This window comes from Armigeres subalbatus, unplaced genomic scaffold, assembly GCF_024139115.2.
Source record: "Armigeres subalbatus isolate Guangzhou_Male unplaced genomic scaffold, GZ_Asu_2 Contig1306, whole genome shotgun sequence".
NCBI lineage: Eukaryota > Metazoa > Arthropoda > Insecta > Diptera > Culicidae > Armigeres > Armigeres subalbatus.
In genome coordinates, this window is record NW_026942073.1 from 18822 (window position 1) to 34029 (window position 15208).

The window sequence follows — 15208 nt, forward strand, 5'->3', positions numbered from 1 at the left end:
CTATTTTCGGCTCTCAATTTGGTTGCTGTATTCCGAGGTATTCCGTACCGTGATGTACTGTCAACTGTCAAACGTCACCGGTACGGAATACAGCAACCAAATTGAGAGCCGAAAATAGTGACCGATACGGAAACGAGTGATGAAACTAAAATGAAAGCTGCGCGGGTGATTAAAATGCTCGCGACCGATAATGATGCTCTTAGTGGGCGAAAATGTTTTGAGTCAAGTCACGTTCTAGCCGAAGAACACGAACAGCATAACTCTATCACGGAGGATTTCAAAATCAGGAAGGACATGAGCAGAATAACAAGCAGTAAGGATCAGTCCCATCATCAGCCAGCAATAATGTAAGTATTCCAAAAATCTTTCCAAACCCATGTATTTTGAAACTAATAATTTCAGATAAAATTATAATAACAATATTTTGTAATGTCTGTCTCTAAATTTCAGCAAATGAATTGTTTTCGAAGGAAACGAAACTTTTTTCAAGGCAGAAATCGGTGATGAGCCAGCCGGAGCCAATTAGGATGGTGATGGCAACTAGGGAAGCCCTCCCAGGTTAGGTCAAGAAACTCGGACCACGAATGTCAGGAAGGCCAAAAGCAACCAGGAAACGTGTGAAGACATGTGTCCGAAGAAGAAACATATTGTTATATGCATGTTTCAAGTGGCATCATACGGAACCGAGGAATGCTCTCATATTGATCACGAAAAGGCGATTAACAATAGTCGAATAGTTCGGCATCAGGAGGCTGCGTTAGCGATCAAGTTGCATTCGGAGAAGGGCATGACGCTATATACTGTCAAGGATTATGAATGTGAGCGAAGACGCGAACGGTATCATGACCTGGGGCTGATGTGGATTCGCTGTCCGAATGAAGTGGAACTCCTGGTTTGGGTGGTGCTGCTTAAACGATAAGAACCTATTCGGAAGTGAGCTAGATGGGCAAAGGAATTTTACATTCGAAGGAGATGCGATTCGTGATGCAAACCAATTTTGCAATTAAATGACTATGTCAAGTTCTTCCGCTTGGTTCGACAAGCTACTCACATGAATGCTTACATTTTATTACTATTCATCAAATTCATACACTTGGCTTGGAAACCATGTTGATGACCTACACGTATCAGAGCACCTATTTCCGAGAACGCTGAACACTGCTGCGCTGCTACTTCGTTTCTGTCTGCGTATGGTCAACGAGTCTTTGGGGATCATCTGGGGTCTCAAATAATACAAGCGGCCAGAAATTCGATACCAACTGGAAAGAGGAAACAAGAACCAGAAAACCTTTTAACGTCGGATAAGCCATTTGCGGGAAACTTTGGGAGAATTGTCAGTCCTGGACGATTACCAACTTGAAACCAGTTTCCCTAACTCAGGATACTTTCGAAAAGATTTGTACCACGCCATTCTAAATCCGATCGAGCTTAATAGACCCTAGAGCCCCGAAATTATTGACGACGACAAAGGGATTCCGAATAGAATTTTAAAGAGACGAAAATCCGACTAAATGACGTATTCCGAAAATAATCCTTTGCAATTAATCCGTCCATTGAATCTTTTAATCCTGTAAAACTAGTCTTATGCTATTTTTGTATTTAATTTCAAACAGATAAAGCTATATGCGGGCTCCACTCTCTTATGAGCCAAACACAATGGATACGTTTGCGTGGGTTTTGACAGTTTTCCTATGGGAAATCTGTCAAAACGCACGCAAACGTACCCTTTGTGTTTGACCCTTTACTTTAAGAGCATAATTGACTGGCGCGAGTATTCTGAGCATACGGATCATGCATAAAACAATGCACCTAAGGTAAAAAATATGAATTTCTTTTTTAATGCACTGTCAAACAAACATGTTTTCCTTCGTAATCATCGGAAATCGTGAAGACACTAATAGAGGCGTTCATCTTACGCATAGCTGCCCGTCGTTCGTCGCGCGTCTCACGTTTAGCACCCTTATCACAAGAGACTTCGATTCGACAGTAATCCCTATGCCACATGCTGGTGTCTCGTGAATCCTCGAACGTTTCGCAACAGGTGCTGTGATAGACCCTTAACACCATTTCGGCTGTTCAAATCTGTACTTACATTGGACGACATTAATCTTCGCAGAATTCACCAACGGGTTGCAATAATCGACAATGTAATTGTGTAGCACTTCCTCTATACATCCGAATAGACCTACAGAGTTTTCGTATTATAGTGTCCACTATTCTTTGCTTGGCCGAGTCCTGTTAACTGTGCCAAAAGAGTTGTTTTGTTGATTGCTTGGTTAATTAGTTGGTTGCTTGCTTGATTGGTTGATTAGTTAGTTGGTTGCTTGATTGCTTGGTTGATTGGTGGCTTGTTTGACTGGTTGGTTGCTTGATTGGTTGGTTGATTATTTGGTTGGCTGCTGCTTGATTTGTTAGTTAGTAGTATGGTATGGTTGATTGGTTGGTTGCTTGACAGGTTGATTGATTAGTTAGTCGGCTGGTTAGTTGATTATTTGTTTTGCTGATTGCTTGGTTGATTAGTTAATAACTTGATTGGTAGCTTGCTTGAATTGTTGGTTGCTTGATTCGTTGGTTATTTGGTTGGTTGGTTGTAGCTTGATTTGTTAGTTGGAAGAATGATTGATTGGTTGGTTGCTTGATTGTTGGTTGGTTGCCAATCCAACCAACCAATCAGGTTATTTGGTTGCTTGACTGGTTGATTGATTGGTTGGTCGGCTGGTTAGTTGATACTGTTTTGTTCAACCGTCTAAGACGAGTTTAGGACTCTCCATTTAATTCCACCAATTATTTTGATATCTTTGCAGATACGTATTTCGACCACAACTGTGTGGTCGTATTCAGTGTCTTGTACTTGACTCGACTGTTTTGTTGCTTGCTTGATTAGTTCGTTTGTTGAATAATTGATTGGTTGATTGGTATATTGCTTGATTGATTGGTTATTTGGTCGATCGCTTGATTGATTGCTGCTTGATTTGTTAGTTGGTTGAATGGTTGATTGGTTGGTTGGTTGCTTGATTGTTGATTGATTGTCAATCCAACCAACTAATCAGGTTATTTGGTTGATTGGTTGCTTGATTGGTTAGTCGGCTGGTTAGTTGATTAGTTGTTTTGTTGTTTGCTTGATTGATTGGCTAATAAGTTGATTGGTAGCTTGCTTGAATGGTTGGTTGTTCGATTGGTTAGTTGATTGATTCGTTGGTTATTTGGTTGTGGTTTGATTTGTTAGTTGGAAGAATGGTTGATTGGTTGGTTGCTTTTTTGTTTATTGATTCCTTGATTGGTCGGTAATTTGGTTGATTGGTTGCTTGACTGGTTGATTGATTGGTTGGTCGGCTCGTTAGTTTATATGTTGTTTTGTTGATTGCTTGATTGGTCGGTAATTTGGTTGATTGGTTGCTTGACTGGTTGATTGATTGGTTGGTCGGCTCGTTAGTTTATATGTTGTTTTGTTGATTGCTTGATTGGTTGATTAGTTGGTTGGTTGAATGATTGCTTGGTTGATTGGCAGCTTGCTTGAATGGTTGGTTGCTTGATTGCTTGGTTGATTGGTAGCCTACTTGAATGGTTGGTTATTTGATTGATTGCTGCTTGATTTGTTAGTTGACAGAATGGTTGATTGGTTGGTTGATTGCTTGATTGGTTGGTAATTTGGTTGATTGGTTTGCTTGACTGGTTGATTGATTGGTTGGTCGGCTGGTTAGTTGACATGTTGTTTTGTTGGTTGCTTGGTGGTTGATTAGTTGATTGGTTGCTTGATTGCTTGCTTGATTGGTTGGTTGCTGCTTGATTGTTGGTTGGTTACTTCATTGTTGGTTGATTACTTCATTGTTGATTGGTTGCTTGACTGGTTGATTGGTTGGTTGCTTGTTGGTTAGCAGGCTGGTTAGTTGTTTAGTTGTTTTGTTGGTTGCTTGGTTGATTGGTTAATAAGTTGATTGCTAGGTTGCTTGATTGGTTAGTTATTTGGTTGATGGGTTGGTTGGTTGCTGCTTGATTTGTTAGTTGGTAGGATGGTTGATTGGTTGGTTGCTTCATTGTCGGTTGATTGATTGATTGGTTGGTAATTTGGTTGATTTGTTGCTTGACTGGTTGATTATTTGGTTGCTTGATTGGTTAGTAGGCTGGTTAGTTGATTAGTTGTTTTGTTGGCTGCTTGGTTGATTGGTTAATAAGTTGATTGCTGGATTGATTGGTTATTTAGTTGATTGGTTGTTTGATTGGTGATTGGTTGGTTGCTTGATTGGTTGATTAGCTGGTTGGTTGTTTGATTGCTTGGTTGATTGGTAGCTTGCTTGAATTGTTGGTTGCTTGATTGTTGGTTGGTTGCTTGACTGGTTGATTGGTTGGTGGCTTGATTGGTTAGTCGGCTGGTTAGATGATTAGTTGTTTTGTTGGTTGCTTGGTTGATTGGTTAATAAGTTGATTGGTAGCTTGCTTCAATGGTTGGTTGTTTGATAAGTTAGTTGATTGATTCGTTGGTTATTTGGTTAGTTGGTTTGCTGCTTGATTTGTTAGTTGGAAGAATGGTTGATTGGTTGGTTGCTTTTTATTGATTCCTTGATTGGTTGATAATTTGGTTGATTGATTGGTTGGTCGGCTCGTTAGTTCATATGTTGTTTTTGGTTTGCTTGAATGGTTGATTATTTGGTTGGTTGAATGATTGCTGGGTTGATAGGTAGCGTGCCTTAAGGGATGGTGATCTGATTGATTGATGCTTGATTTATTAGTTGGTAGAATGGTTGATTGATTGCTTGATTGGTTGGTAATTTGGTTGATTGGTTGCTTGACTAGTTGATTGATTGGTTGCTTGATTGGGTGGTCGGCTGGATAGTTGACATGTTGTTTTGTTGGTTGCTGGGTGGTTGATTAGTTGGTTGGTTGGTTGGCTGCTTGATTGATTGGTTGATTGGTAGCTTACTTGATTGGTTGGTTGCTGCTTGATTTGTTAGTTGGTAGTATGGTTGATTGATTGGTTGCTTGATTGTTGGTTGGTTACTTCATTGTTGGTTGATTGGTTGACTCGTTGATTGGTTGGTTGCTGGTTGGTTAGTTGATTACTTGTTTTGTTGGTTGCTTGGTTGATTGGTTAATAAGTTGATTGCTAGATTGCTTGATTGGTTAGTTGATTGATTGGTTAGTTATTTGGTTGATGGATTGGTTGGTCGGGGGCAGCAGGGACTATGTCCAAGGGCTTGACGATCCCTCCCCAGGCCATCTGCGAGTTGTGGCGCCTGCCTAGGATGTGGTGGGGTTTGACAGTAGGCCCTGTTTAACCTCTATAAAAAGCTGCATGTTTCCGCAAGTAGGCTCCGCCAAAGCGACCGTGTGCTGCTCAAAGCGCACAAGCCCAAGTCCTGGTGTTAGGTGAGACGCTAAACAGCCCTGACACGACGGCCCTCCGACGAGACAGGAGGTTTGCACAGGCCCAATAAGCCGCCTTTAAAAACAACCATTACGAACGACATAGAAGATAATACGACTCGATAAAACCGGCAACGACCGGGGCGACGAATAAAGGACCACGATTGGAAGCTTGGAACATGGAACTGCAAGTCGCTAGGCTTCGCTGGTTGCGACAGGATAATCTACGATGAATTACATCCCCGCAACTTCGACGTCGTAGCGCTGCAGGAAATCTGCTGGACAGGGTTGGTTGGTTGCTGCTTGATTTGTTAGTTGGTAGAATGATTGATTGGTTGGTTGCTTCATTGTTGGTTGATTGATTGATTGGTTGGTAATTTGGTTGATTGGTTGCTTTACTGGTTGATTGGCTGGTCGGCTGGTTAGTTGATATGTTGTTTTGTTGGTTGCTTCAATTGCATGGTTGGTTAATTAGTTGATTCGTAGCTTGATTGATTGGTAGCTTGCTTGAATGGCTGATAGTTGGATAAATTGGTTGGTAGCCTAATTGGTTGGCTATTTGGTTGATGGGTTGCTTTACCGTTTGATTGAATGGTTGGTCGGCTGATTGGTTGATTAGTTGTTTTTTTGGTTTCTTGATTGGTTGATTATTTCATTGATTGATTGATTGGTTGGTTGTTGCTTGATTTGTTAGTTGGTAGAACTGTTGATTAGTTGGTTCCTTTATAGTTGGCTGGTTGCTTCATTGTTTGTTGGTTGCTTGGTTGATTATTTAGTTGATTGGTTGCTTGATTGGATACAGCCATACAAGCAAGCTACCAATCAATCAAGCAACGACTCAACTAATCAACCAACCAAGCAACCCACAAAACAACATATCAACTTACCAGCCGACGAGCCAATCAACCAAGCAACCAAATTACCAACCAATCAATCAACCAACCAACAATGAAGCAACCAACCAATCAACCATTCTACCAACTAACAAATCAAGCAGCAACCAACCAACCCATCAACTAAATAACTAACCATTCAAGCAAGCTACCAATCAACCAACCAAACAACTAATCAACTAACCAGCCGACTAACCAATCAAGCAACCAACCAATCAACCAGTAAAGCAACCAACCAACAATTCAAGCAAGCTACCAATCAACCAAGCAATCAAGCAACCAACCAGCTAATCAACCAATCAAGCAATTAACCAATAACCAATCAAACAACCAATCAACTAACTAACCAACCAATCTAGCAATCAACTTTCTAATCAATCAACCAAGCAGCCAACAAAACAACTAATCAACTAACCAGCTTACTAACCAATCAATCAACCTGTTAAGCAACCAACCAATTAACCATACTACCAACTAACAAATCAAGCAGCAATCAACCAAATAATCAACCAAGCAATCAAGCAACCAACCGACCAACCAATCAAGCAACCAACCAACCAATCAAGCAACCAACTAACTAATCAACCAACAAGCTAATCAACCAAATAAGCAACCAACCAATCAACCATTCAAGCAACCAACAAAACAACTAATCAACTAACCAGCCGACCAACCATTCAATCAACCAGTAAAGCAAACAATCAACCTAATAATCAACCAATTAAGCAACCAACCAACTTATCCAGCAATCAGCCATTCAGGCAAGCTACCAATCAACCAAGCAATCAAGCAACCAACCAACTAATCATCAACCAAGCAACCATTGAAGCAACCAACAAAACAACATATGAACTAACCAGCCGACCAACCAATCAAGCAACTAATCAATCAACCAGTAAAGCAACCAATCAACCACATAACCTGATTAGTTGGTAAGATTGAGAACCAATCAACAATCAAGCAAACCAACCAACCAATCAACCATTCTACCAACTAACAAATCAAGCAGCAACCAATAAACCGATCAACCAAATAACCAACCAATCAATCAACCAACCAATAAAGCAATCTAACAATCAACCAATCAATTATCCAACCTACGAACTAATCAAGCAAGCAACAAAACAGTCGAGTCAAGTACGAGACACTGAATACGACCACACAGTTGGGGTCGAAATACATATCTGCAAAGATATCAAAATAATTGGTGGAATTAAATGGAGAGTCCTAAGCTCGTCTTGAACGGTTGAACAAAACAGTATCAACTAACCAGCCGACCAACCAATCAATCAACCAGGCAAGCAACCAATCAATGAAATAACATGATTGGTTGGTTGGATTGGCAACCAACCAACAATCAATTGGTTGATTAGTTGTTTTTTGAGTCTTGATTGGTTGATTAGTTGATTGATTGATTGATTGGTTGGTTATGTTTGATCAGTTAGTTGGTAGAACTGTTGATTAGTTGGTTCCTTGATAGTTGGCTGGTTGCTTAATTGGTTGGTTGGTTGGTTTGTTTAGTGGTTTGTTTATTGGTTGCTTGGTTGGTTATTTAGTTGATTGGTTGCTTGATTGGCTAATCCAGCAATCAGCCATTCAAGCAAGCTACCAATCAATCAAGTAACGAATCAACTAATCCACCAACCAAGCAACCATTGAAGCAACGAACAAAACAACATATCAACTAACCAGCCGACCAGCCAATCAAGCAACCAAACAATCAACCAGTCAAGCAATCAATCAACCAAATTACCAACCAATCAATCAATCAACCAACAATGAAGCAACCATCCAATCAACCATTCTACCAACTAACAAATCAAGCAGCAACCAAACAATCAATCAATCATTCTACCAACTAACAAATCAAGCAACCAACCAATAATCAGGCAACCAACCAACTAATCTACCAATCAAGCAATCAACAAAAACAACTAATCAACCCATCAAGCAACCGACCAACAATCAACCAACCAACTAATCAACCAATCAACTAATCAAGCAACCAATCAACTGAATAATTAACTAGTCAACGATTCCAGCAACCAACCAATCAAGCAAGCCACCAATCAACCAATCAAGCAAGCCACCAATCAACCAATCAAGCAACCAACTAATCAGCCATTTAAGCAACCCACAAAACAACTAATCAACTAACCAGCCGACCAACCAATCAATCAACCAGTCAAACAACCAATCAACCAAATAACCAACCAATCAAGCAACCAAACAACTATGAAGCAACCAACCATTCAACAGTTCTACCAACTAACAAATCAAGCAGCAACCAACCAATTAATCATTCTACCAACCAACAATCAACTAACCAACCAATCAAGCAACCAATCAACTAAATAACCAATCAATCAACCAACAAACAATGAACCATCCAATAACCAACTATCAAGGTACTAACTAATCAACAATTCTACCTACTAACAAATCAAGCAACAACCAACCAATCAACTAATCAATCAATCAGTCAACTATTCAACCAATCAAGAAACCAACAAAACAACTAATCAACCAACCAGCCGACCAACCATTCAATCAAACGGTAAGGCAAACCCATCAACCAAATAACCAACCAACTAATACAGCAATCAGCCATTCAAGTAAGCTACCAATCAATCAAGCAACGAATCAACTAATCAACCAACCAAGCAACCAACAAAACAACATGTCAACTAACCAGCCGACTAACCAATCAAGCAAGCAATCAACCAACCAATCAATTATTCTATCATCTAGCAAATCAAGCAGCAATCAATTAAATAACCAACCATTCAAGCAAACTACCAATCAACCAAGCAATCATTCAACCAACCAACTAAAATACCATTCAAGCAACCAACAAAACAACATGTAAACTAACGAGCCGACCAACCAATCAATCAATCAGTCAAGCAACCAATCAACCAAATTACCAACCAATCAAGTAATCAATAAACAAAAAAGAATCCAACCAATCAACCATTCTTCCAACTACCAAATCAAGCAGCAATCAGCTAACCAAATAACCAACGAATCAATCAACTAACTAATCAAACAACCAACCATTCAAGCAAGCTACCAATCAACTTATTAACCAATCAACCAACAAAACAATTAATCAACTAACCAGCCGACTAACCAATCAACCAAGCAACCAATCAACCAGTTAAGCAACCAACCAACAATTAATGCAAGTTACCAATCAACCAAGCAATCAAGCAATCAACCAACGAATCAACCAATTAAGGAACCAACCATTCTACAAACTAACAAATCAAGCAGCAACCCATAAACCAAATTACTAATCAATCAAACGACCATCCATTCAAGCATGCTACCAATCAACCAACCAACCAATAATCAAGCAACCAACCAACTAATCAATCAATCAAGCAACCAACCAATTAGCCATCCAAGCAACCAACAAAACAACTAATCAACTAACCAGCCGACCAACTAATCAAGTAACCAATCAACCAACCAGTCAAGCAACCTATCAATCAAATAACCAACCAATCGACCAAATAACAAAAACAACTAATCAACTAACCAGCCGACCAACAATCAATCAACCAGTCAAGCAACCAACCAACTATCAACCATTCAATAGTTCTACCAACTAACAAATCAAGCAACCAACCAACTAATCTACCAATCAAGCAATCAACAAAACAACTAATCATCCCATCAAACAACCGACCAACAATCAAGCAATCAACTAATCAACCAACCAATCAAGCAATCAATAAACTGATTAATTAACTAATCAACCATTCCAGCAAGCTACCAATCAAGCAACCAACCAATCAGCCATTCAAGCAACCAACGAAACAACTAATCAACTAACCAGCCGACCAACCAATCAATCAACCAGTCAAACAACCAATCAACCAAATAACCAACCAATCAAGCAACCAACCAACTGTGAAGCAACCAATCATTCAACAGTTCTACCAACTAACAAATCAAGCAGCAACCAACCAATTAATCATTCTACCAACCAACAATCAACCAACCAACCAATCAAGCAACCAATCAACTAAATAACCAATCAATCAACCAACAAACAATGAGCAAACAACCAACCAGCTATTAAACTGATCCAAAATTATCTATCAGATCGCTCACTGCTAAATATTTAGGACTTCTGCTAGATCAAAAATTAACTTTTAAAAATCACATTGAAGGCCTTCAAGCCAAATGTAACAAATATATTAAGACTCTATATCCACTTATAAACAGAAAATCAAAACTTTGTCTTAAGAACAAATTTTTGATTTACAAACAAATTTTTAGACCAGCCATGTTGTATCCTGTGCCAATATGGACTAGTTGCTGCAATACCAGAAAAGAAGGCACTTCAGAGGATTGTTCCTCCTCGGACCACCACGATTACCAGATGGTCTTCCTTTAGTCCCTCCTCGGTGAGGTTGTGACATGTTCGTTTCAACAATTCTGTCGAAAAATCGCATGGCGGGAATGAGTAGAGCACACCGGTTGCTTCCGTTTCTTTATTGAGTAAGGATATAACGCCGGCCGCTTCTTTCTGCTTCAGGTAGGACACGAGATTACGCAGTGGACGCGTCTGAACGCTGGCATCATCCGACGATGCTACCGATGACGTAGATCCTGGCAGGCCGAGGAAGATTGCGTGTGACGATGACGTCGATATGCGCTTCTGCACATCTTCCAACTTTGGTTGATCGAGGCGTAGTCGCTGAGTAATACGAAGGTGGTGTTTACCTTCCTCGTCCTTCATCAGGCTGTCCACTTTTTCGTTGTCTCCGTCCCTTAGGTGCAACTTGGCGGGGAATAGTGAACTCTTCAAAATCAGCGCCCCTTGCCAGACTGTGGTAGTTTTCCGAGCCACTTCTGGTAACGTTCCTGCATTCGATCACATGCCATTCCTACAAGAAGACGAATCAGAATCAGCCGGACTGCGTCGCCTCGGTGAACAGGAGCGAGATCTATCGATTCCTGGTTCACGTGATCCAGAACGACGGCGTGAATCATATTCGCCATCGGCTCCTGATCGACGCCATTCATCATTGTCCCCGTGGTGCGGTGGGCCATCACGATGAAAACCGCCACGGAAACCACCACATCCGCGGAATGCTCCACGGCCGCGGAACGGTCTTCCACCATACCCGTACGATGAATTTTCCTCGTATGATGCACCGCCTTCCGGATATTCGTAGTCGGGGCCGCGACGATACTCACCGCCTTCCTCAAAACCTCCACTGCTCTTCGAGTACGATGGTGTTGTTCCGTTATCAGCAAAATCGATACGAATACGAAATACGACGATCCGGTGCCTCTAACAGGAATCCACGCATTTCCTTCACAGCAGCGGTAGCAGCCTGGGTGTCCCCTTTGTTATATTCGATCTTTTTGATGGCACCAAAACGGTCGAACTCACGCTCATGTCATGTTTTCGATACGGATTCAAGACAAAATTTTCAAAACGACTTATCTGCTTTTGTAAACAAAGATTCAAACGACGATTTGACGAATCGGATAGCTCTCCCACGCAAACCAACACCATCAACAGGTAGCGGAAACCTTCATCTACCTATTGGTGGTGCTGGTTTGCGTGGGAGAGCAAACAGATTCGTCAAATCGTCGTTTGAATCTTTGTTTACAAAAGCAGATAAGTCGTTTTGAAAATGTTGTCTTGGATTAATATTTATGCTTCGATGCAAAGCCGAAACGACGTCGCAAAGGTGAGGGAGAAAAACAAACAGACAAACTGTCAAAACGTCAAGAGGGGTAAGTCAGCGCTCGTAAATATTTATGTATAATGTAATTCGTCACCCACGAGGGGTATTTTCTTCAAAATGAAGAAGAAGACATGGTGCCCGATTTTCTGATGGCTTTGTACCGGACATTTCGGTCTATGTATTCGTCAATGGTTCAATCCCAGGTTCGTTGTAACTGAATTTTCATATTTTTTGTTCCGTTTTCTACCAAAACGATCCGTTCCTTCTGCACGAAAAATTCCAAAAACTTCCTAAACCTATAGCAAATCTGCGTCTTTCCTAATCCAGTGATCGTAATTTTCACTCATTCTCACGAGAAGAGAATGCTCATTCACGCAGATTTTTGCATAGCATTCTTTTTACGGGGAAAAAACAGGTGTTATGAGCAGGGTTTGCAGAAATCCTCTCAATAGATAACGAACAATGATAAAAGAGAGGCAAAAACTGTTCCGAATCATAACAAGCCATGATAACAAATTTATCAAACTTGTATTTATCGTATATGTATACAAAGATGATAAGTGAGAGACTTGCTCTTTCTCTTTAGGATTCAATCCCTGGTTATGAGTGATAGATAACCATGTTTCCCCGAGCAGCACAAGTCAGACAAAAATGGTTACCACAACTTGATTGTGACTGACTTGATGGTCACATATAAGTTGCAACAACCTATATGAAACATGTGTGCTGTTAGGGTCGTTCACTTTCAGTGGCGCAAAAGTTTTATTTTCTCGCAGGACTACTCATAATTTTGAATAGTCCTGCTTTTGACTGCTATTTAGTGAAATAATTAAAATTGAGCGTCTTAGGGGGAAATATTACAAGGTTAAAATACTTCAAATTTCCATTTGCCTCCGCTGTATTCACTTATGTATCATCAGATACGTATTTCGTTTTCTAAGAAGTTTTCAAGTAGAAAACGAAATACGTATCTGATGATACATAGGTGAATGTAGCGGAAATGAATGGAAATTTGAAGTATTTTAACCTTGCTATTTAGTAAAATTTCCTTGGGATAAAAAGAGAGGGCAAAAGTTAGCGTGCACGATCTCCGTTTCTTTTCTGAGTTCGTTATGAGAGAGTGGTCAGTGAAAGATGGTTTCCGCCACAAATTACGGAAAAAAAAATTCTCCCTCGACTCAAAAACGCTTAATTCCGTCTCATCGAAATTGCAACTAAAACTATGAAAGTCACTATTTGGTCACTTTTTCTGCAACTGAAAGTCACTATTTGGTCCCTTTTTTCGACAACTTTGGTCACTAAAGTCACTATTTTGAGCGGCATTGGTCGCTACCCGCCCTGAAATGTACTATTGGTTCAATAGTGTAAACAATGGAATTACTATACAATATACGGTATACAATAGGATACATTGTTTCTTGTTGGTTGCACAGATTGTAACAACACTGAGGATACAATACATCAACATATTTCTCTAATGTAACAATACTTGCAATTGTTTTTGAAACGTTTTCGTACATAAGAATCATACAATGATAACTTTTGAAACGTTTCATTGCATTGCATATAAACTATAAAACAATTTTTGCCTCATAGAGCCAAATATGCATTTTTTTCCTTTAAATTGCATTGTTGAACAGTAACGCTACTACTAGTGATCACTACTGAGAAATAAAAAATCGTATTGTTTTACTATACAAATACAATACAATCAATTGTATTTTGAACAGTTTTGTTCGGATATTTCAACAATATATTAACCATACACTCTATTGTGTGACGAAAAAAATGTATGGAAAAATCTCAGATTTTGTATAGTTACGATACTTATCAACCCGTACATTCTATTGCGAAAACTTCATTTACAGTAAATGAGTTGAGTAAATGGTTCATAACAATGCATTCTAATGTATTTCTTTGGTTTCATTTACAATATAATTTATTACCAATTTAATGTTATTAATAGTAGTGTTACAATAAAATGTATTGTTATTCTACTGTATTTTTTGTTCGGGCAGCAATTCCAATAAGACATTGATACGAAATGATTCGATATCTGTCAATAGTAGAGCGAGCAGGGTTATTCGATAATTATTGAATTGTCACTTTTAAGTTTAATTTCAGTTTAATTCTCCAAATGAGACAGACCCTAAGAACACACCTGTGGTACTTGTACCATGGTACAAGAGGACAAGAAAATTATTCCAAGACAATTGACCCGTTTACATATTCGCTAATTCTAGCGGGCAATGCACTGTCCGACAATACTAGCGCGAAATTAGCATAATGTAAACACTATTAGCAGATGACAATTCCTGTTTACTTTGTGCTAATATCGCGCTAGTATTGTCGGATAGCGCATTGACCGCTAGAACTAGCGAATATGTAAACGGGCCATATCTTTGATAAACACAATAATTGTGTTGTGGCAAGCAAGGATGGATGGTGAAAAATCCCAAAACCCGGACGCCCCACGGAACTGCCAGTCCTGCGATCGGCCCGATACAGCGGAGAGCGAGATGGTCCAGTGCAGCGCCTGCAAACTATGGGAGCACTTCGGATGTGCTGGAGTCGATGGGAGCGTGAAACAACCCGACATAAGGTATGTCTGTGAGAAGTGCATGGCCAAGCAGGGACCTTCTACCGGAGGGGCCCTCCAAGTCCCCGGGGACAACAAGACGAAGAAGAAAGCCGCGAAAGGAAGTTCTAGAACAACGTCGAAAAGGGGGAAAACGGCTGCTAATCCACCGAAGAGTGTCTCGTCCAGTATCCGGGAGAAGATATTGGATGAAGAGTTAAAGGTCGTCGCGGAAGAGCAGCGGCTGCAAGAAGAAGCACTACAGGAGCAAGAAGATATTCGACGGCGCCAGTTGGCCGAAGAGGAACGCCGACTGGAGGAAAAACGGCGACTAGCGCAAGAGGAAAGTGAGATGCGCGAGCGAAAACTGCAGGAAGAGCTGGAGTTGAAGCGGAAGAAGATGCAGATTCGGAAGGAGTCGCTCGAGAAACGCCAGGCTCTCATCCGAGAAGCGGCGTTGACGAGCAGCAGAAGTGGTTCGGTCCAGGATTCAAGCGAGAAGGTGAAACAGTGGCTAGATTTGCAGAACGGTGTTGGAAGATCCAAAGGAGAACTAGGGACGACGGCAATGGACAACGACAGCCTGCCAATCACGATCCACTAGAAAATCCTGTGGACCCAGCACTCGAATACCCCGATATCGGAGCGCTTTCGGTCGTGCC

General features: G+C 40.5%; 1 protein-coding gene, 1 long non-coding RNA gene and 1 pseudogene across 2 annotated transcripts; 2 read left to right on the forward strand and 1 right to left on the reverse strand.

Moving 5' to 3' along the window:
- The first annotated feature begins 288 nt into the window (after window positions 1–288).
- Window positions 289–2308, forward strand: LOC134202609 (uncharacterized). Its single transcript, XR_009977275.1, has 3 exons — window positions 289–347; window positions 451–1814; window positions 1892–2308. It is a non-coding gene; the product is annotated as an uncharacterized LOC134202609 (long non-coding RNA).
- An 8132-nt stretch (window positions 2309–10440) lies between these two features.
- On the reverse strand, window positions 10441–11673 carry LOC134202610 (RNA-binding protein spenito-like; annotated as a pseudogene).
- A 2733-nt stretch (window positions 11674–14406) lies between these two features.
- On the forward strand, window positions 14407–15150 carry LOC134202611 (caldesmon-like). Its single transcript, XM_062677634.1, has one exon. It carries the CDS (start codon window positions 14407–14409, stop codon window positions 15148–15150), a length of 744 nt encoding a protein of 247 aa, XP_062533618.1.
- The last annotated feature ends 58 nt before the right edge of the window (window positions 15151–15208 follow it).